The sequence below is a fragment of the Pleurodeles waltl genome, chromosome 2_1 (genome assembly GCF_031143425.1).
Source record: "Pleurodeles waltl isolate 20211129_DDA chromosome 2_1, aPleWal1.hap1.20221129, whole genome shotgun sequence".
NCBI lineage: Eukaryota > Metazoa > Chordata > Amphibia > Caudata > Salamandridae > Pleurodeles > Pleurodeles waltl.
This window is the reverse complement of record NC_090438.1, coordinates 378,765,049-378,788,260: the sequence shown is the minus strand read 5'-3', so window position 1 is coordinate 378,788,260 and position 23,212 is coordinate 378,765,049. Positions and strand designations below refer to the sequence as shown.

Here is a 23,212-nt window from a genome sequence, read left to right as displayed (position 1 = left end):
TTTGTCAGCTCATGGTAGGTGTCTGCGAACATGAGATCTGTAGAAGCCCCTGTATTGATTGTTGCGGTGACAGTTTGGTGCCCTACTTGTATCTAACACTGTAAGAGCAGGTAGCGTGCGGTGCTAGCAGGACCTACTGCAAAGACTGTATGTACTGTGTAATCTGAAACACCATTGTCCATGTCTTATGGCCCACTCGATGTCTCAGTGATGGCTTGAACGATTTCCTTTGAGGATTTACGTTTTAATGGCCTGCAGACTTTAGCAAAGTGATTGTACCTACAGCAGATTGTGCATTTCTGGCCTTTGGCGGGGCAGTCGTTCGGCCTGTGGGCTGTCCCCTGCTTTAACAGCATGTCCTTTATGTCTCCGGAGGTTGTTTCAGGATCTAGGGTCTAGGCATTGCGGTGCAGTGGGATTGTATTGATCGGTTCCGTCTTGATGGCCCTGTAGAGTGCGGCCTCCCTAAGTGATGCTCGCGCTTTGGATAGTTATTTCAACCTTCCTAGTGTCAGGATGTCTTGGAGCAACTTCCCTAACTCTTGGTGTGTAGTCTCTAATTTTTGCAGATGCACACCTTTGGATAATCTGACCTCTGATTTCTTTTTGTTAGTCAGGAAAAACTCACTTGCTCGTGAGTTCTTTGAGATGGCCATGGAAAGTGTCGAGCGACTGTTCAGGTTCTTGGGGGCCTTGTCTGTAGACAAATCTCTCTTAGGCTCAAAGTGCACATTCACTCCATGGTAGTTTTATAGACCTTATGAATGTATTTTCCTCTGAGGTGCAGCAGGAGGGCACAGTGCCGTTCCTCCACTATGTCTGCGCCTTCAAAATATAATTGGAGGCATTCTACCCAGTCCCTCCACTTGAGCACCTGTGACAAGGGCATGCCTTCAATGATGAAAGGCTCTATGATGTCACTGTTGCTTACACATGTGGCTGCATAGCTGGTCCCACTGACTCACTGGTAAGTTGAGAGGGGCCCCTTATTGCATGAACATTGTTTCATAAAGTGGATTTGCTGAACAGCCGCCAGGCCGAGGGATGGCGATGCCAGGGCGGTGCCTTGGACCCCACTGGGTCTTCTGGAGGACATTGGGCGGGTGACTCACCTGTCTGGGCAGATGCCTGGGCGGGAATGCTTGGTGCAGGCTGCCAGTGGTGTCTAGATGGTGAGCACATAGTGCAGTGTTGCAGGCTGTCCGAGTTGTGACAATGCCTAGTTGCCTCCTTCTGTTGCCTCCTCCTCAATTCAGGCTTTATGCACCAGCCTGTGAGGTCCCACTGCTGGAGGGGGGACTCATTCTTCCAGTGTGCGTGGGTGGGCATATGGCAGAGGCCACTCCACTATGGAGATCGGGCCCAGCAGCATATGTGTGGGGAAATTGGGACCCTGCTGATCTTGCCACCACATGGTCAAACTGCTGAGATCCGCATCGGGCGGAGACACACCTTGTTGCCCATGGGGTGCTGGGTCAAGGTGTAGGCCAGCACATAGGACACCTTGAATAAAGAGACAGAGGCGTGCTGCTGTTATTCTGCAGTGCGCAGGTTAAACCATTTTCAAACACGTCAGTGGGGGAGTCAACAACTCACCTCTCTGCCTGCACACCACGTGTCACAACATTACAACCATGAGGCTCCCAAAGTGGGTGTGAGTTTCCGCTGATGTATCAAGTGATTTTTGGCTAAGTGCTTCCCCCTTTGCCAGGTGTTTCACAGCAGGAGCACAAAGATGTTGATTTTAAAAGCTGAACTGGCAGCACTCCATATCGTGGGCACATCATAAAACAGAGGGGTGATTCAGTATAGATGCTCAAAGGCTCAGACAATCAGAGTCAGCAGTTCTAAGATGTTCGGTGTTGGACCTGGCTTTTTGACAGGGACATCCCCAAACCTTTTGCCTCCTTCCTCCTATTTTTCCTGACCTGTTGTTGTTGGTTTTTGACCTCTGGGCACTTTACCACTGCTAACCAGTGCTAAAGTGCATATGCTCTCTGTGTAAAGTGTACTACTGATTGGTTTATCCATGATTGACTATTTAATTTACTTGTAAGTCCCTGGTAGAGTGCACTACATGTGCCTAGGGCAGGTAGATTAAATGCTACTAGTGGGCCTGCAGCACTGGTTGTGCCACCCACCTCAGTAGCCCCTTAACCTTGTCTCAGGCCTGCCATTGCAAGACCTGTGTGTGCAGTTTCACTGCCACTTCGACTTGGCATTTAAAGGCACTTGCCAAGCCTAGAACTCCCCTTTTACTACATATAAGTCATCCCTAATGTGTGCCCTAGGTAACCCCTAGAGCAGGGTGCTGTGTAGGTAAAAGGCAGGACATGTACCTGTGTAGTTATATGTCCTGGTTGTGTAAAACTCCTAAATTCGTTTTTACACTACTGTGAGGCCTGCTCCTTTCATAGGCTAACATTGGGGCTGCCCTCACACACTGTTGAAGTGGCAGCTGCTGATCTGAAAGGAGCAGGAAGGTCATATTTAGTATGGCCAGAATGGTAATTCTGCTGACTGGTGAAGTCGGATTTAATATTACTATTCTAGAAATACCACTTTTAGAAAGTGAGCATTTCTTTGCACTAAAATCTTGTTGTGCCCTTCAATCCACGTATGGCTAGGTTTAGTTGACAGCTCCTTGTGCATTCACTCAGACACACCCCAAACACAGGGTACTCAGCCTCACTTGCATACATCTGCATTTTGAATGGGTCTTCCTGGGCTGGGAGGGTGGAGGGCCTGCCCTCACACAAAGGACTGCCACACCCCCTACTGGGACTCTGGCAGACAGGATTGAACTGAAAGGGGGCTTGGTGCATTTCTTAGAGACTCTTTGAAGTCACCCCCACTTCAAAGGCCAACTTAGTATAAAACGGGGCCTCTGCCCTACCTCATCAGACACTTGCTGGAGAAGAAACCTGAACCAGAAACTACATCCTGCCAAGAAGAATTGCCTGGCTGCTCAAAGGACTCACCTGTCTGCTTTCTACAAAGGACTGCTGCCTTGCTGTTGCCCTGCTGCCTTGCTGAACTCTTGTCTGGCTGTGAAAGTGCTCTCCAAGGGCTTGGATAGAGCTTGCCTCCTGTTCCTTGAAGTCTCAGGACCAAAAAGACTTCTCTCTTTTACTTGGACGCTCCGTGCGCCGAAAATTTCGACGCACAGCTTGTTTCGCGGCTAGAAAAACGCTGCACTGCGACGCTGATCGACGCGACGCTCTTGGGACGATCGAAGATCCGACGCACGGCCTCGCAAGGACAACGCCGCCCGACCTCTAGAGGAGAAATCGACGCGACGCCTGCCGTGAGATCGTAATTTCAACGCGCAGCCCCGCAGATCGAAGTCTAGAGGAGAAATCGACGCGACGCCTGCCGTGAGATCGTAATTTCGACGCACAGCCCCGCAGACCGACGCGCAGCTGGAGAACAAGCAGGAAAATCCACGCACAGACCCAGGACATCTGGTAATCCCCGCGATCCACAGAAAGAGACTGTCCGCGCGCCGGAAAACGACGCCGACTTCCCTGCGTGGAAAATAACGACGCAAGTCCGTGTGTGCTGGGGAGAAATCGACGCACACACCCCTTTTTCCACGCACCTCTTCCTTTGTGGCCCTCTGAGGAGATTTTCCACCAGAAACCAGGTACTTTGTGTTTGAAAGAGACTCTGTTTACTTTCTAAAGACTTAAGACGCTTTATATCACTTATCAGTGATATCTTTACAAATTCATATTGCAACTTTGATTGTTTTGACCTGAAGATACCCAGATAAATATTATATATTTTTCTAAACACTTTGTGGTGTATTTTTGTGGTGTTATGCTATGGTGTTGTATGATTTATTGCACAAATGCTTTACACATTGCCTTCTAAGTTAAGCCTGACTGCTCGTGCCAAGCTACCGGAGGGTGAGCACAGGCTGATTTGGGATTGTGTGTGACTTACCCTGACTAGAGTGAGGGTTCTTGCTTGGACAGAGGGCAACCTGACTGCCAACCAAAAACCCCATTTCTAACATTGGTGATCAGCGGTGAGGATAGGACTTGTGTTTGTGCAGTGACATACAGTAGCTAAGTATTTCACTACCTACCCACAGTTGAAGGTCAACTTGATTTTTCATCTTTTTCGCTTTTGGTTCTCTGATGTCCTCCTGGATATACTATTGATATTTTGGACTTTGGATTTTGGTTCTTGCCAGTAAGACTTTGTCAGCAATGAGATTGCTTACCTACTCATTCTTTGTGCCTACTGACCACCTCACTAAGGCTGACCTAAGGAAGCTTTGCAGAAAATGGGGCCTTCCTGTAGCAAGGAGATCTACTAAGGCGGAGATGCTACATGCCTACATAGTCTGGGGGGAAGAAAGATGGGCAGAGAGAGAGGCAGCAAGAAACCAAATGACTAAGTACCCCTCAGATGAGGAGGAGGACTACTCACACGAGGAGGAAGACTGCTCACATGAGGAGGAAGACTACTCAGATGAGGAAAGAGAACTAGTGGGAGATGAAGGGCTCCTAGCTCTACAGCGGTGTATGGAAGAGCTAGATGAGCAGCTTGAAAGGGCTGAAGCAGCAAGTCTCTTAGCCCTGGAAGAAGAAAAGATTGCAGCTCAAGAGCTGAGCTGTAAAGAGCTGAAACTGGAGGCCGGAAGGGCTGAGTCCAGTTCAGATGGTGGCAGCAAAAATCTTGCATCTAGTACTGCTGAAGAAGGGCACAAGCCCAGAGATTTGGTGCCCAACTTGAAGAAGGGAGTTGACACACCCCAGGCAGTTCAAGGGTATGAGGTAGTTCCCGTTATGCACAGGGTCCCTGAGAAGGATTGGGGAACTGGCACAGGGAGTCATATTCCTACTGGGGGGAGGGACACTTTACTGACTCTAGCAGAGAGTGACAGAGAAAAGTGTTCCCCCCTGGTGGACGTCCTGGATATAGAGTGTAGAGACATCCCAGAAGAGTATGGGTTGAGTGTCAGGGACAGACAGATACTGTCTCACCAGTCTCAGGAGGGTGAAGTAGAGTGCTTTTCCAAGGTTGAGTTCCTGGATGGTTGGGTGAAGGGTACTGTGGTTAATACATGTGAAGAGCAGAGTGATGTAATTGCTGGAGAGCATATGTCTGGTCCTTATTTTCCAGAGCTACGCCAACACCAGGTGGAGTGTGAGTTCTCTGACCCCAGGGAACTTACAATGGAGGCAGACTTCTGGGTGAGTACCAGAGAGTCTGAAGAGGCATTTGGGGGTGCTCCTGAAGGGAGTGGTCTAGGTGGTTCCCAACCGAGTGGGGTGGGAAAGGATTGTAGTGTCCCAGGTAGGTCCCAGGTCCTAGAAGGTTCCATGAGGGAACACCAGGAGGGAAGCCTAGCCTGTACCGTAGGGCCACCTTTTGAGGGAAGCCCCGCAGTGTCAGAAGAACTTGGGGGGTGACTGTAGCCAGCAACCCAACAATTCTGGTGTCTGGCAGTACCCCTCCTAGTGAGGGGGTGCAGAAGTCCAGACATAGGGTTGAGAGGGGGTTGCAGACCCCAGTGGAGGACCTTGAGAGTCAGGGGACAGCTCTGAGAGCAGAGCCCCCCAGGAATGACCCAGGTGAAACCGTTTCTGGTTTGGGGGAAACCCAGACTCTGCCGGATGGGCAGAGGTCGGGAGACCTGCGCCAACCAGACTCTTGTGTGGCCCTTGGGGACGGTGTGTCCCTTGTGGGGGGTGAGAGTGCCCCCCAGGAAGTCCTGGCATGCCAGGCAAAGATTCAACCTCAGGGTGGTGACTCTGGGTTGGATACCCAGGTTCAGAGGTTAAACTCTGACCTGGTGGGAGGTAGATGTGCCTCCCAAGAAGTCCTGCTGTGCCAGGCAATTGTCCAACCTCAGGGTGTTGACTCTGGGTTGGATGACCAGGTTCAGAGGTTAAACTCTGACCTGGTGGGGGGTAGGTGTGCCCCCCAGAAAGTCCTGGCGTGCCAGGCAATTGCCCAACCTCAGGGTGGTGACCCTGGGTTGGGGCACCAGGCTCAGAGGTTAAACTCTGACCTGGTGGGAAGTAGGTGTGCCTCCCTGAAAGTCCTGGTGTACCAGGCAGTTGTCCAACCTCAGGGTGCTGACTTTGGGTTGGATAACCGGGTTCAGAGGTTAAACTCTGACCTGGTGGGGGGTAGGTGTGCCCCCCAGAAAGCCCTGGCGTGCCAGGCAGTTGCCCAACCTCAGGGTGGTGACCCTAGGTTGGAGAACCAGGTCCAGAGGTTAAACTCTGACCTGGTGGAGGGTCAGTGTGCCCTCCAGGAAGTCCTGGCGTGCCAGGCAATTGTTCAACTTCAGGGTGGTGACTCTGAGTTGAATGGCCAAGTTCAGAGGTTAAACTCTGACCTGGTGGAGGGTCAGTGTGCCCTCCAGGAAGTCCTGGCGTGCCAGGCAATTGTTCAACTTCAGGGTGGTGACTCTGAGTTGAATGGTCAGGTGCAGAGGTTAAACTCTGACCTGGTGGGGGGTAGGTGTGCCCCCCAGGAAGTCCTGGTTTGCCAGGCAGTGATCCAGTCTGAGGGTACAGACCCTGGGCTGGAAGACCAGGTTCAGTGTGTCCCCCCCGGACCTGGAGGGAGGGGCTACTGATAACAGTGCCCCTACCATGTTGTCTTCTGAGGAGGCCACTCCTAGTTGGAGGGTGCTGGACCCCAGAAGGGAGGGCAGGGGGAGGGAAGCCTCACCCCGGGCCCTAGTCCAACCTGAAGGTACAGGCCCCAGGTTGGAGGGCCAGTTGCAGGTTAACAGCCCTGCACTGGTGGAGGAATGGTACAGGGCGACTTCTGTAAGCACCCTGACCATGTTGGACTCTGGGGGTACCGCTCCAGGAGGGAGGGTACAGAGCCCCAGAGGGGAGGACCAGGTTCAGGCTGTCATCCCTGACCTGGTGGAAGGGAGAGTGGTTAAAGGGTGCCCAGCACCTGGGGCTACCGCCCCCCACTCTCCACAGCCACAGTGGTTGGAGAGCTTTGAGAGGCCTGGGGCCTGGCTCTCATCCCTGGCAGCTGTCAGTAATCACTGTGGCTTGCTGTCCGGGTGGACAGAGTTATCCCTGGGGAGGGGACAAGTGTCACACCCCGGGGGTAAAGTGGGCAACACCACTGTGTTGGTCATGGTGGTACTATCCTGCTCCTGGGATACATCTGTGAGCAAAGTAAGGTTAGGTGCTGCACAGATGGGATCCGCAGGTAAGGAGAAAGGTTCCCCATGGGTTGGCTTAGTGGGCCCTGAGAGTATGGACAGAGTGATCCAATTGGAGTCAGGAAGGCGAAGAACTGGAGCATGCCCCTGTTGTTGTGGGCCTGGGTCCTTGTTCTGTCGCCTCAAACAGGGAAGTACATCAGGATAGTGATTGTTCTCCCCTGGCTTTAGGCTGGTAGGGGGTCATGTTGGACCTGGCTTTTTGACAGGGACATCCCCAAACTTTTTGCCTCCTTCCTCCTATTTTTCCTGACCTGTTGTTGTTGGTTTTTGACCTCTGGGCACTTTACCACTGCTAACCAGTGCTAAAGTGCATATGCTCTCTGAGTAAAGTGTACTACTGATTGGTTTATCCATGATTGACTATTTAATTTACTTGTAAGTCCCTGGTAGAGTGCACTACATGTGCCTAGGGCAGGTAGATTAAATGCTACTAGTGGGCCTGCAGCACTGGTTGTGCCACCCACCTCAGTAGCCCCTTAACCTTGTCTCAGGCCTGCCATTGCAAGGCCTGTGTGTGCAGTTTCACTGCCACTTCGACTTGGCATTTAAAGGCACTTGCCAAGCCTAGAACTCCCCTTTTACTACATATAAGTCATCCCTAATGTGTGACCTAGGTAACCCCTAGAGCAGGGTGCTGTGTAGGTAAAAGGCAGGACATGTACCTGTGTAGTTATATGTCCTGGTAGTGTAAAACTCCTAAATTCGTTTTTACACTACTGTGAGGCCTGCTCCTTTCATAGGCTAACATTGGGGCTGCCCTCATACACTGTTGAAGTGGCAGCTGCTGATCTGAAAGGAGCAGGAAGGTCATATTTAGTATGGCCAGAATGGTAATACAGAATCCTGCTGACTGGTGAAGTCGGATTTAATATTACTATTCTAGAAATACCACTTTTAGAAAGTGAGCATTTCTTTGCACTAAAATCTTGTTGTGCCCTTCAATCCACGTCTGGCTAGGTTTAGTTGACAGCTCCTTGTGCATTCACTCAGACACACCCCAAACACAGGGTACTCAGCCTCACTTGCATACATCTGCATTTTGAATGGGTCTTCCTGGGCTGGGAGGGTGGAGGGCCTGCCCTCACACAAAGGACTGCCACACCCCCTACTGGGACTCTGGCAGACAGGATTGAACTGAAAGGGGGCTTGGTGCATTTCTTAGAGACTCTTTGAAGTCACCCCCACTTCAAAGGCCAACTTAGTATAAAACGGGGCCTCTGCCCTACCTCATCAGACACTTGCTGGAGAAGAAACCTGAACCAGAAACTACATCCTGCCAAGAAGAACTGCCTGGCTGCTCAAAGGACTCACCTGTCTGCTTTCTACAAAGGACTGCTGCCTTGCTGTTGCCCTGCTGCCTTGCTGAACTCTTGTCTGGCTGTGAAAGTGCTCTCCAAGGGCTTGGATAGAGCTTGCCTCCTGTTCCTGGAAGTCTCAGGACCAAAAAGACTTCTCTCTTTTACTTGGACGCTCCATGCGCCGAAAATTTCGACGCACAGCTTGTTTCGCAGCGAGAAAAACGCTGCACTCCGACGCTGATCGACGCGACGCTCTTGGGACGATCGAAGATCCGACGCACGGCCTCGCAAGGACAACGCCGCCCGACCTCTAGAGGAGAAATCGACGCGACGCCTGCTGTGAGATCGTAATTTCAACACGCAGCCCCGCAGATCGAAGTCTAGAGGAGAAATCGACGCGACGCCTGCCGTGAGATCGTAATTTCGACGCACAGCCCCGCAGACCGACGCGCAGCCGGAGAACAAGCAGGAAAATCCACGCACAGACCCGGGACATCTGGTAATCCCTGCGATCCACAGAAAGAGACTGTCCGCGCGCCGGAAAACGACACCGACTTCCCCGCGTGGAAAATAACGACGCAAGTCCGTGTGTGCTGGGGAGAAATCGACGCACACACCCCTTTTTCCACGCACCTCTTCCTTTGTGGCCCTCTGAGGAGATTTTCCACCAGAAACCAGGTACTTTGTGTTTGAAAGAGACTCTGTTTACTTTCTAAAGACTTAAGACGCTTCGTATCACTTTTCAGTGATATCTTTACAAATTCATATTGCAACTTTGATCGTTTTGACCTGAAGATACCCAGATAAATATTATATATTTTTCTAAACACTGTGTGGTGTATTTTTGTGGTGTTATGCTATGGTGTTGTATGATTTATTGCACAAATGCTTTACACATTGCCTTCTAAGTTAAGCCTGACTGCTCGTGCCAAGCTACCGGAGGGTGAGCACAGGCTGATTTTGGATTGTGTGTGACTTACCCTGACTAGAGTGAGGGTTCTTGCTTGGACAGAGGGCAACCTGACTGCCAACCAAAAACCCCATTTCTAACATTCGGGATTTGGAAGTATGTGCTAGTCAGCTGTCCTTAAAACCTACACCCAAGGCAAATACACACATGCCTTGGGTGCCTATGTTGTCACAAATGCATGTGACAAGTGACATCAGAGGAACCTGCTTTCTGTATTTCTTTACTTAAGGGGTCATTATAACAATGGTGGTAAGAACCGCCTACCGCCGCAGTGACGGCCGCCAAAAGACTGTTGCCGCGGATACCAGTCGTCCCCCGGAATATGACCACAGCCAAATTTCCGCCAGAAGGATGCCGGAAATCTGGCTGTGGTCATGCTGGCAGATGGCAGTAAGGTGGCGATGCTGCCACGCCAGTAGACCGCCGCCGGCCATGTTATGAGAATAATACGGCATGGCGGTGTTCTGCTGGCAGACGCTGCTTCTGGCAGCAGCGCCCCGTCCTGTCTCCTGCCAGAGGACCACCTGTCTACAGGTAAGTCGGGTGCTTTGACATGGGAGGGGGGTGGGGGGTGTTGGGTGTGTGTGTGTGTGTGGGGGGGAGTGTGTGTGCATATCTGTGCGTGCGTATATGGGGGTGTGTGTTGCGTGTTCTATGTGTGTGCATGTCTAGGGGCGTGAGTGCGTGTATGTTGAGTTGTGTGAATGTGTGTCTGCATGTATGTATGTAAGTGTGTGTGAATGTGTGTGTGAATGGATGTATGCATGCGTGGATAAATGTTGGAATGGGTGTGTGTATGCATGTGTGAAGGGACGGGTGTGTGAGAAGGGTGGGTCTGGAGAGGAAGGTGGGGTGGGGCAGGAAAGACTCCTTTCAGTGACAGGGAAGGGATTCACTGTCACTGATAGTGCGGACCGCCATGGATTTCGTGGCAGTAAGGATGCCACGAAAACTATGGCGGTAGGTGGGGTCATAATCCCGCAGGCGGGCAAGTGACGGCCGCTGGGCTGGAGAGTGAAGTCTCCAGCCTGGCGGTTGTTACCACCGTGGCTGTCGGTGTGGTGCACTGGCGGTTTTGCTTCAGCCAAACCGCCAATGTCATAATATAGGGGAAAGTACTTCCAGCCTGTTGGCAGTACTTTACTCCATATTAGCGCCGACCGCCGGGGTCATAATGACCCCCTTAGTGTTTTAAAGTGCTTCCTAGCATTAGCAGAGCAAAAGCAGCAAGGAGGAGAGAAACAGCTAAAGTTATTAAAACTACTAATGCCTGAAGGAAAGGGTTCCCTCTTCAAAGGTTCTCTTATTTTTAAGTAACAAGGCCGTTCAGAGTACTGTATCAGTGAGAGCAGTGAAAAACAAAAATAAGCTAGACAGGGGCCTGGCCAAGAGCTATGAGATAAACAGGTATGACATCTGGTCTGGTACTGCATTGAGTGGTTTGACTGGCAGCCAGAGAGGGTTTAATTCAGCTCTCTGCTTCACTGGCAGCTAGTCCATGCAGTGGAGAGGTGAACAGTTATGTTCTGGCTGGCAAAACGTCACACAGGTCACAGCTGGAGACTTATACCACCTCTTGTTAGAGAGAGCCCTGATACAGTAAAAATTTAACCTCTGAATGTATTTTGTAAATCCTGAAAAAGCATTTGTGTACACCAGGAAAACAGTGATTTTTAGAAATGGCGAAAACACTGAAAAATACTCACCTGGATCAAAAACAAATACACACCAAAAACAGGAAATCCAATTTATATGCATGCCTTGGAGACGTTTAAGCTGGAATATGGTGGTCAGTTGCTAGCCTTTCCATAAAAAACATAGATACAAAGTCCATTTTAGGGCCAGGTATAGCTCTCCACTGTAAAATTTGGGCCAGATGTAATGGAAGAGTTGGAAGCTAACCAAACCGCAGATATAGGAATAGGATGGGACGCTCACCATGCTGCAATGAATAAGTAAATAACGGGCTGCTTTGTACCAAATATAGGCCCTCATTATAAACATGGTGGTCTGGGCCGCCATGCCGGCGGTGGCGGTAATTAACACCACCGGCATAGCGGCCTAGACTGCCATGTAATAGACATGGCAAAACCGCCACTGGCGTAACTCAGCCACCGCCAGGTTTCCGCCACCAGGCAGCCTGGCAATGGCGGAGTTACATATCCAACAGGGCAGAGCTGCATGCCGGATAATGTACCTGATTCCAAAAGCCTTTCCCTGGCGGTTCACCCCGCCAGGGAAAGGCTGGCGGAATGGGTGCCTTGGGGCCCCCCTGAGGCCCCCTGCACTGCCCATGCACTTGGCATGGGTAGTGCAGGGGCCCCCGTGCACAGCCTCATCGCGCAAGTCACTGGCCGATATACGGGCCGTGATATGCACGACGGGTGCTGCTGCACCTGCCGCACTGCTACATTGCCACCGGCTCCATGTGGAGCCGGCGTCAATGTGCAGGCCTTGCATTCCACTGGGCCAGCTGGCGGAAACACTGTTTCTGCCCACCGGCCCAGCAGAATGATCATTATGTGGCCAGCGGGGTGTTCAACGCGCTGGCGGTCTTTTGTAGACCGCCAGCACCGAACTCGGTGGGTTTTCCCGCTGAGTTCATAATCAGGGCCATAATTTCCCTTAACTCCACTCTGAAAAACCTGACTTTTATTAGAACATGCATAACTGAAGCCTCAGGCAACATAGGTCCTGCTCATCATTCTTCTGACTGTGAGCATTCAGCCATCCTTTGTTTAATTTTTGCATCGAAAGCTTCAACAGTGAAAAAAACACCAGTGATTAAAATGTAGAGGGTGAGTCCTATGGTTTTTAGCGTGCACATGGAAAATTACCTTAAATGTTATAGGCCAATACAACGGGTAGTCAGTAAGTTTTCCTCATATTTGATATCCTCCTCATAAGATTACAGTAATGTGCAAAAATAGGTCAGGTGGCAACTAAACATACAGTATAATCGCAATCCAAAAACCCATTATTCCTTCCTAACCAAAAACCCAATATTCCTTCTCATTATGTAGGTTCTGGCTACTTTGCTGATGGACGTCCGAACAATGACGTGCCTGCGGAAGAAGCTCCTTCCATGTCTTTGCTGAACTATCATGGTAACTAATTTTGTATTGTTATGGGGTATTTGGGAATCAATATTATATTCGTGGACAGACACAATAAATGTCTGAATTGAAATGCTTTTACATGAGTTCTTGAAGTGCAAGCTCCAAGAGCCCTTCATTTAACGACTTGGCTAAGTAGCAAAAAGTATAATTTTTTTCTGCATCTGAGAATTCAGTTAGTGATATATTTTGAATAATTTTCCATATAAATTGCAGGAGCAGGATTTACACTGTATGATTTACACAGGATTGAGATCACTTATGATTAAATTATTTTACAGTGGTGTCGAAATGCCCATTCAACCTGCCTGAGCAATGGGAATGCTGAGGTTAGACAAGGAGCCTGATTTAGAGTTGGGCAGGGTGCTATCTATCAGGATAGAATAGGTCATTATCTCAGTCACCTTGGCCACAGTACCGTCCACCATACCTAGAGACCTCTACCGGCATGCTGAGATCCCTATGCATTCAGAGGAGCCACCGACAGAGCTTCTCTGAAGGCACTATAAGCTCGCTGAGAGGCCACAATGTTTAATACAGCCACTCAGCAAAGCTGTTAAAAAAATGTAAAAAAAATCTCTCAAAGTGGTAGTTTTACTTTTTTTTCAAAAAATGTATGACCTTGCCATTCTGGGTGTTTTCTACAAGGGTACGGGGGTCCGCTTATCCGATGCCTGTACACAATACTATACAAAACAAGTCCTTGCTTAGGATTGGATAATTTTCATGTCACTCTCAGTTGCCCTGCTCTTATTTGTTGCTTTCTTCTTTTTCTGTGTTTGGCCCATCTATAGGAGATTTTCTGTTTTGCCAGCAGTAGACTCATAATTTCGTTTTTCTACAAGTGTAGTACTGAATCTAAGAAAATAGAGCCACATTAAAACGAAATCAGTTTACTGCATTTCACTGCCACCTATTGCTCACTAGAAAAACTGCAGCAGAAAGGTGGAAGCTACAACTTCGAACTTGATAGGCAATGAAGGCTGCTATAAATAAGCACTGGCAATGCCATTCGTTCTTGCTTGTATGTAAGGTAAGCGAAACTGATTGACATTGCCAATCTTTCTCTTTTTTTGTTCAGGACTGCTGGGATCTCCCTGGTAGCCCAGAACAGCAAAACACAATTTATTACATCATCCGGTCTAAGTAGTGTGGACAGTTTGATGTAATTATGTCGATAGTACCAGTGGTGAAGTATTTCCACCTGTGGAGCCAGGGGGTGCACTGCTGCTGTAACCATGATGATCTGCCAAACTCTAAATCAGACCATAACTAAGTATTGGGCATATTATGAACCTGCACCCAAAAGACACACAATGGATGCTAGCGGTGAAGTGGGTTCCCATGGAAGTGGAGTCTCCACCTTGATAAATCAGTTCACATAGGCCTTTTAACAAACCGCTGATAAATTGTCTTACCTTTGGCACATCATATCCTATTAAACTCAATGCAGACATATTGCTTGAAATCATATACTGTTGTGGTGTTGTTTCCTAATTCATATGCTTCTGTAGAACTTATTCAAAAGTACCATCAGCTGTGCTCCAGTATGTTTGGAGCTTTTTTTATTTCAGTTTTTTTTTTGTTTGGAAAGCATCGTTGACCTTTCAGAGCACCATAGTTGTGATCTAGTTGAGCTGAGTTGAAATACTTATGTTCTGCTGGGCAACTGGAGACCTTCATAACCACAGTTCATGTATGAACCAGAAGTAGAGAAATATAATCTAGATCAGGCAATATAGAAAGAAAGCTGAAACATCGCTCTATATTCAGTGTCTGCTTCTTATTGCTGTCTGTTTGAAAATAGGGCAATCAGATAAGTAGAAACAACGATCACGGAAGACCCAAGCCTCACCATTTAATTTAATTGCCTAAGTGACCTGGCACTTTTGTGCTTTGAGCAGACCTTTTTTCTGCTGCTTCTGATCAATTGGTCTGATGCATCGTTAAACTAGGGCAAAGCTTGTTCCCACGTGTCTATACTTGACCAGATGCACATGGCCTGCTGGCTCACAACTGTTCACAGCTGTGCAACCACCAACAGCTCTTCCAAGCCCATTCAATAAATTGATAATCACAAACAGCTAGCAAGATTACTATAATGTATTAGTTATTCATATGTTTGTCATTTCATGGCCTCATTATTATTTCAACATGATAACAGTCTTGAGAATATACAGAAGTATACGAGACAGCATCATAATTCAATGGCTCAAAAAATCCAATCTATCTAAAATGTCAAGACCTCATTGACAGTTCACTGTTCAGGGATCACATACATCATAGAATAAAATACATGATTAATAAACAAATAAAATTAACAATAATGAAAAAGACAAAAACAAAACATGCCCTGAGCTCCATAAAGATATTCACAGCTCAACATGCCATCCAACGGCATAAACATATTCAGAGAACCAATAGAGTCCTTCATTGTTTTAAAATCACGGCCCTTGTTGTATATTCACACCCACAATACATGATCTTTTAAATCCTTGTCTGGACAACTTCAGAGGGGGATTAAAACATCGACATACGTTTCAGTGGTTATCAGTCATTTTTTCTACCAATATTCTTCAGGTCCATGTATTCAATAGAAGTTACAGAGCAGAAACTCTTCAATCCCTGAACATATTCCCAAGGGGGATTTCTGTGCCACTGAAAAACATGCATCACATGCAGAGAATATCCCAATAACTATCAAAGTAAATAGTGGTCTGGCAGGAAATCAGAGAATCTAAGGAAATGTCTCATTTTTCAGCAGCAATCATTATTCACTTCGCCTGCCTCGGACTCAGGAAGAACAATCATAGAATCAATACCGGAGGGCTCACAGTGTAGACCAATAGCGAATACATCTTGATTCTATGTTTATTCTTCCTGAGTCCGAGGTGAGGCTTACATTCCCGCATTATTGGTTCAGCACCTGATTAACAGTAATTTAAATTCTGAAATTGTGTTCTTAATTCTGAAGTAGATATTGAGTCACCACTTCTCAAAAGTCCATCTCAAATCTCAAAATTTCAACAACTATCACCCAATTACGAGTTTTCAATGGCTGACCACACTACTTGAGTAAGTCTCCTGTATCCATCTTAAAGTCATTTTTGAAGAACATAACATCTTGGACCACTCACTTGGACAAGTCTCATTTTCTTGATGACAGACACCAGTGATTGAAGATAGGATCATTCTTCTTGTCATCCCTAGCATTAAACTTTGGAGTTGTGGAGAGGTCTACTCATGCTATTACTGTTTAATCTCTATATTCCACTCTTGGTTTGAATGTTACGTCAAGAAGAATTAAACTTTCACTCCTATTCTGAGGATACCTAGATCTGCCTACCAGTACTAGTTCCATCAGATGCATTTGAGGTAGCAAACGCAGGCTTACATAAATATCGGGTCAGCTGAGTTTTCAGTGAACATACACTTATCTCCTCAAAAGAATACACATAACACTCTGAGGGACGCAACATATATCATCTGAATTTTGTTTTTCGCATTCTTCTATGTTCAGTGTCCCCATGACATTTGGCGTGCAAGTTGAAAAGGATTTATCTTATACTGTGACAAGAGTCTCATTCCCTAAGCTGACAAAGTAACTTAGGAATTCTCTGTTTAACTTCATCAGCTTTGTAAGGCTCTTTGATTCCTTCCTTCAGAATCCGACAGAATTGTTTTGGGAGCCTTATTAATTATGCACAGGATGTCTTCAAGGCTGTTTATGATGGACCTGTGCGTTGCAATGTGCTCCAAATGCCAGCGTGCTCGTCATTTTTGGTCTTTATAAATTGGATCCTGTTTACCAACTAGGAAAGTCAATTCCTTGGCTTTCGGGTAATGCTTTGATCAATTTTAGTATACTTACCGTAGTGTACAGACCTTTTCAATTTTCTAGTTTCTTAGGCAAAAACTTCACACAGTTTTGATTGTGAACTTAATAAAAAAATTGTGCAGACTGTAGGTACTCTGTACTGGAAACCTGATTCTGGAATTATCTTTCACTTCATATTCAGTGGGATCAAAATAAAACTGAACACTGGCAAGTGAGTCTGGAATGCTCCAGACAAGTTTTGAAGTCAAAGAAGCCATGGCATGTCTGAGAGGGCAAGCATTTCATCACTTGGAGCATGTTTTGCCTTTAGATGTATTGTGTACAGAGCATTCCCGTACTTAGGTGGTCATTTAGACATTGGAGGTAAAAGCCGCCTACCGCCGTGGTGACGGCCACCAAAAGACTGCCACCGCGGATACCATCCATCCGCCAGAACAAGAGGAACAAGAAGGGCGGAAATCTGGCAGTGATCAGACTGGCGGACGGTGGTAAGCTGGTGCTGCTACCACCACCACGGCCATGCCAGTTGAATGCCGCCAGCTGTATCATGACCTGTGATACGGCCTGGCGGTGTTCAGCTGGCAGGCGGTGCTGGTGGTAGCAGCGCCCCTTCCAGTTCCCTACCGGACGACCTCCCCGGAGCAGGTAAGGTGATCGTCTGGCAAGTGAGGGAGGCGTGTTGTTCATGTGTATGTCTGGAAGAATGCGTGTATGAATGCATGTATGCCAGTGTGTGTATGAATGTGTGTATGGATGAGTGTAAGCTAATGGGTGTATGCGTGCTGCATGTCTGTGTGCGTGTATGGGGTTGGGGGGCTGTGTGGATGAATCAGAGGGGGTGGGGGCTTAGTGTGTGTAAGGGGGGTGGGTGGGGGGGCTGAGGTTGGATGGAGGTGGTTGGTAGGGGGTGACAAGTGAGTGTTGGGAGGGGTGGGGGTGTATCTGAATGTCAGGGGTGGGGGGCTTAGTGTGTGTATGGGGGATGTGTGGGGTGTATCTAAATGTCAGGGGTGGGGGTGACAGGTGGATGTTAGGGCGTGGGAGGTGTATCCGAATGTCGGGGTGGGGGCTTAGTGTGTGTATGGGGGTGTGTGGGGGTGTATCTAAATGTCAGGGGCGGGGGGTGACAGGTGAGTATTGGGGGGGTGGGGAGCCACCTACCGGTGACAGGGAAAGATTTCCCCGGTAGGGTCTACCACCATGATTTTGGCGGTAGGCTGGCTCAGAATGCCAGGGGTGGTACTCTGTCGGCCGCCGGCCTGGGGATTCACATCCCTGGCCCGGCAGCTCATATCGCCATGGCGGAATGAATGGTAAATTGGCGGGTTGGCTGCAGCCAGCCCGCCAATCTCATGATGTGGTGGTATGTACCGTCAGCCTGAAAGAAAAAACAAATATTTGTTTGCATTTACACACCCTCCCCCATCCACTCCATACTGCTGACATTCCATTCCTGGTAATTATATGACTTTGTCAGGCTCTCAGCCTCGTCGCATTGTTGATGTCTGTCACACTAGCATTCACATTTCCTGCCATTTAGCATTAGACACATCTCACTCATCACATGCAGTCAACAGCTACCCCAACTCAGTCAAACTCCAGGCACAGAATTGCAAAGGTTCATGTATTTTTCCCCTTGAAGAGTAGCCCTGTCAGGAGCACAGTTCCTTCCTACTGAGGTGTCAGCAGTAGCAGACTAACATCTCAGTTTATCAGATGCATGGCTGTCTGGCTTCTCTCATATAACAGTGTCCGCTACCTCATCTTCAGTGATCAGCAACTTTTCCGGTGCACCTTCCTCGCTAGACAAGTCCTCCTTTTGCCTCTTGCCCTCACAATATTTGTCAGGGTTCTCTATAGCCATCATGCCATCATCACAAATCCCCATTCGACCAGAGCTCGACACATCTTGTGAAATCTTCTTCCCACTCTGTTCGATATATGCGCCCGGCGCCCCTCTTACTAGTGGTAAAGAATGGCTCCAGTTTGGCCAGCGATCTTCTCCCAGAAACTCCCACCATGTCAAGCTATGTCCACACCTCCTCCAGCCGCTCAAAGAAGTGGGACTTTCCAGCATTTGTGACCTTCAGTTTCTCTGGGTATAGGAACACGTACCAGAGGCCCATCACTCTTAGTCATTTTATGATTTCCGGGCATGTCTTGCGGTGTTCCAGCACTTTGTGTGTACAGTCAGGGTATATGGCGACATTGCGGCCCTCAAACTTTGGCGGCAGCGCCTCTCTGGCTTACCTCAGTATCACATCTCTATATTTATAGTTCAGCACTTGGGCTATGAGTGCCCTGGGGGGGTCCCCAGGGTGGGTATCGGCACCAGCGCCCTGTGCACACGTTCAATTACAAAGAAAGGTGACAGACCAACCGGTTTCAGTGTCTCTCGAATCCAGCTTTCCAAGAACTGCTCCGTCAATTGCCCTTCTGTGTGTTCTGGAAATCCTAGGAGGAGCAGGTTGTTCCTTCGAGAGCTCCCTTGAGCATCTTCAGCCCCTTCTTCAAGCGTCACTGTGATCCTGGTCATAGGTGTCACCTGCTTCTTGAAGAGGCTGACCTCTGTCTGCAGTGTTGCAATCTTTGTTTCCGCCGCATCCACTTTATCAGCCATTTTATGTAGGTCTGCTCAGAGTAGGTTCACCTCCACCATCACACCAGATTTCTGTCCCTCCAATGCCACCGTCGAGCTCTGAATAGCCTCCAATAGAGCTGCCCGAGGGGGCTCCTTTTGACTCACTGACGAGCGGTCAGTTGCATCCTGACTTTGTCCGGTAATCCTCTGAGTAGTTTGACACAGTGAAGCATATTGCATCATAGCGTTAACCTGGGCTTGCTTTTGTTTCTTGTGTTTTCCCATGGTAGGGCTCCAGGTGCCTTTCACCCGCTAACTGATGAGGTGGCAGTGCCTCTAGTCAATTCTTTCTTTTGTGTCTCACACTAGTTCCTGGTTAATGCCGGCTGGTGTGGGGGTCACTGTAGGTGCTCTGTGGGTACTGCAGCAGGTTCCGTAATGTTTTGTCCCTAGGGGTATGTGGCACGTCACTGCAGGGTGCTCACAGCACTTTTCCCCTCAGTTCTTAATATCATTCGCCTGCCACGGTTCTCCTTCACAGTCTCCTGGGCCTTGCTGGGAATATGCGCTCCTTTCCTCAGGATAAATCGTCATGCATAAAGTTCAACTGACCATATTCATTCCCTGTGTCTCTACTATTCGTTGTTGTTTTTTTTTTTTTTTTAGTCCTGCACATTTCTCGGGCTGCCACACTTACCTGCACAACACTAGAGGTCCCTGCCAGACACCGGGCCCAAATATATGGTGCTCCAGCATCACTGCCCAAACCGGGAGAGTTGCACAGCCTTCACTGTGGGGGACTGTCAGGGGCCCCAGTAAACATCCTCAGGTCCGGTATTTCACTAAGTTTGTAGTGCCTGTGTTCTTGCTCTCTATTCCCGGTCCACGGCAGGTTTGCTCTAGGTCGATCACTGCAACCAGCCCAGTTTGCGTCTCTGGGTCAAGGCTCCTGTCATGGTGCAGCAGGCCTTCTGCGTCGCTTGTTCCTCTACATCCCAGCCCTGGCAGCTGCCCATGGCACAATGTGCACCCCGCCAGCAAAGACCCCGGGCAATCGAGACTGCACAGTCAGTCTTCGGTTGCTTGTCTAAGCAGGAGATGCCGCTCAACATGCCTCTGGGTGCGTGCTGGCCGAATGAGTCCCACAGACAGTCTTCCCCTCCAGCGACTACTTGGTTCCTCCCGCGGATCCTGGTCCTCCCAGAGCAAAGCCTTCAGATCGCGGGGGCGCGATCCACCGCTCCTACTCATTCCTTGTGTCTCCACTCTTCTGTCTGTGCCAGGAGGGTGCTCTCTGACTCCTCTGCACTTCTCCTGTTCTCCTTATTCACGGCGCTACATCCTTGGCACAGAAGGGCACTGCAGCCGTTTCCTCACCCCCCACATGCTGTCACACACTTTCAGGGCTTTAAAAGGTTCACCGCACATTTAGCTTTGTATCTCCCCAAGAATTAAACGATCGGGGGGACCTGAGCTTTCTAAAGTTGTGCCATGTCGGCCATCTTGCCAGGCCACCTCCCACCCCATGTGCACAAAATGTCTGCTACAATAAAACATGTTGTGGAAAGTCTTTTGGTAATTTTACACTACAGTTAAAGCACTAAAAGTGTGCTGAAATATTAAATATTTTATTGAACTGTTTGATTATTAAAATCATTGCTGCCAAAATATATATGTCTCTACACTCTCACCCAATTAACTTTTAGGAGGAATAAAACCTCTCCACAAATTTTAAAAAGTCCTCATCTACATATTTCATTTTTGGGGCAAAACCTGGAAATTAGAATCTTTTATCACGTTTCACGTACACTGGTCAATATTCATTAAAGAAATTACATAAATCCCTCAATTGCGCACAGCCCACTTTACTTTTAAAAAAATGACAATTAGAGACTAGCAATTCCCTTTAAAATTCTCAGCCTATCCACATCCAAGTTAGCAGTTCAACGACTATCATACAGATTGCACTCATCCTGAGTATTGCACTCAAGTTTGCATAACAAAATCCGTTCCCTTGTTGTCCTATTATCACAAATTGCTCATATCCCATTATACCACAGTTGTATACAAGCCTGCCTGGAGCATACCTAGATGTCCTTCAGTAAGAGAGTTGTACAGTTCTCCTTACAAGGAGTTGACCTGTGGAACCCTTATACTCATTACCCATTCTAACCTCCAAAGGAGCGTAACAGGGGAAAGGATAAAATTCATAATAAATTCCCTGCCAGAAAACTTGATGCACCCAAGGGTTGTGGGGTGTATCAAGGCTTTGGGCAGTCTATTGTTCATTTTCCATCCTTGTGATTGTATGCCAGTGCTGCTGGCCTGTTGCTGCAGTGCTGCCACCGCTTTCATATCCCATAAGAAGTGGCTTGACAGCTGACTTGATTCACCTTTTAGGCAGAAGATGATTCTGTCCGTACAAGATTGAATGCTAAAGGCACGAAACATTGGTCGTTGGCAAAACTTCCTCAGAGTTGTACGTCTCTCACAAAGGCAGATCACATGAAGCACTGATTCCTCTGATTTACTGCATAGTCTACATTGCAAGCTCAGATCTCCATTTTGGCGTCCATACCAATAGCATCTTAGAGATATCAAACCACATTGCCACCCCATGAGGCTATTTTTTTTCCCTGATGGACAGGGGCAAACTCAGATAATCTGGGAGGCAGCCAACAATGTACAGGCCAGTAGCACAGCTGCCATGCACCTTGTTCCCTAACTCCCTTGTTGTGTAGCCATTTTAGTTATAGCTCCATGCACGTTATTTTAACACACTAGGCCGCTGTGTACTTTAACCTAGATATATTTTATTCAGCTTCGTCTTATTATTGTTACAATAACCATTTTTACGGTCTTGTTTTATTCCCGTCTATCTAACTGTCTTTGCCGAGGTCAGCACTCTGTTCTCAAACAAGACATTCTTGATCACTCTGTGCTTCTTCCAAGGCTACAGCATGGTGCATTGCCGGTGAACGTGGTAGACGTTTAGTCTCCAACATTCGTAGAAAATACACATCCTTACGTAGGGACATTTTCTCAGAACATCAGCTGTGTTATAAAAAAAACTTCCTTGTCCCTTGCACGTTAGAGGGAGATTCCAGCCAGGGAACCACAACTGTATGCTGATTGCTGAATGCTTCACTACAGATGCTAACGCAAACCGCAGGCCTTTGCTCAGGTATGGGGGTTGATGTCTTCCCAGGGGAACCTGAAGGGCAGAATTAGAGCTTAACATGCTGTGCTCTATCCTAGCCTAGGTAGGGATTAGTCCATCGAAAATAGCGTTGTTTTTATGCTTCACTCTTAATTTCACAATTTTAATACTGTCATGTTGTGTCATCCTGGTTATTGCAGCATTGCAGCTCACACTTTACTGTCTAAGATGCGGTCGTTTTTATTAAACTCATTATTGAAACATATAGTGCTTCTGGTTGTCATGTATATATGAGACTGAATTGTAAATGAGAGAACTGGATGTAACCTGAGTGACCACGACTTCCCAGAGAAGCCAAGTATGTCATGCGTTCGGCTGCCAAATCAGCACTATCCTTTGGTGGGGATGAGGCACTGCTAGTTAGCTGGAGCAAAACCCGGATTGGAGCGACAGGTGTCACCCGCAGTGGGTTGGACTTAGTCTCCCAGACCGTGGGCGATTCTGCTGCTCAAAATCCAGTAGTCTCATTAGAGTAATGAGAGCCTACGTGACTCCCTTAGATCTTGAGCCACTATTAGGGCTTTTGTGCTCTTCATTAATGGCTTTACAATAGCCTTTGTTGAAAAATCTGCAGTGACAATGTTTTCTTTTTCCAGCATTTGGATAGCCTTCCTTAGGAAAGCACATTTAAACAGTAAGCTATCCTTTTGGCATGCAGCACAAGGTTTTGCTTGGCAAGATAGATTAAATTCCAGCCTAACGTGAGCTTGGCTGATGCTCTCTGGGAGAGTGAACATTTCCCTATATAGTGCGCATTACTGTTTATCAAAAAGTTCAAATAATTTATCTTTAAACATTATGGCTCCATAGGAGAGAGTGGGCATCACTTTGCAGCCCACAGCTGTTAAAAGAGCCTGGCAATTTGGACTGGCCAAACACTTTTTTTAGATGCCCCATTGTGCACCATAAATGCTTAGCTGATGCCTTTAATGCCTTTAAAGCTTCTTCTTGTGCCCTCTTGCAGCCTGTT

General features: G+C 48.0%; 1 protein-coding gene across 2 annotated transcripts in view; it reads left to right on the top strand.

The window, feature by feature from the left end:
* SRPX2 (sushi repeat containing protein X-linked 2) overlaps positions 1-23,212 on the top strand; it is a 411,391-nt gene that overhangs the window by 226,124 nt on the left and 162,055 nt on the right. For both annotated transcript variants that reach the window (XM_069212794.1, XM_069212786.1), the window contains exon 3: positions 12,511-12,594. In XM_069212794.1, coding sequence (XP_069068895.1) covers positions 12,511-12,594 — 84 coding nt within the window. The remainder of the gene's footprint in view (positions 1-12,510; positions 12,595-23,212) is intronic.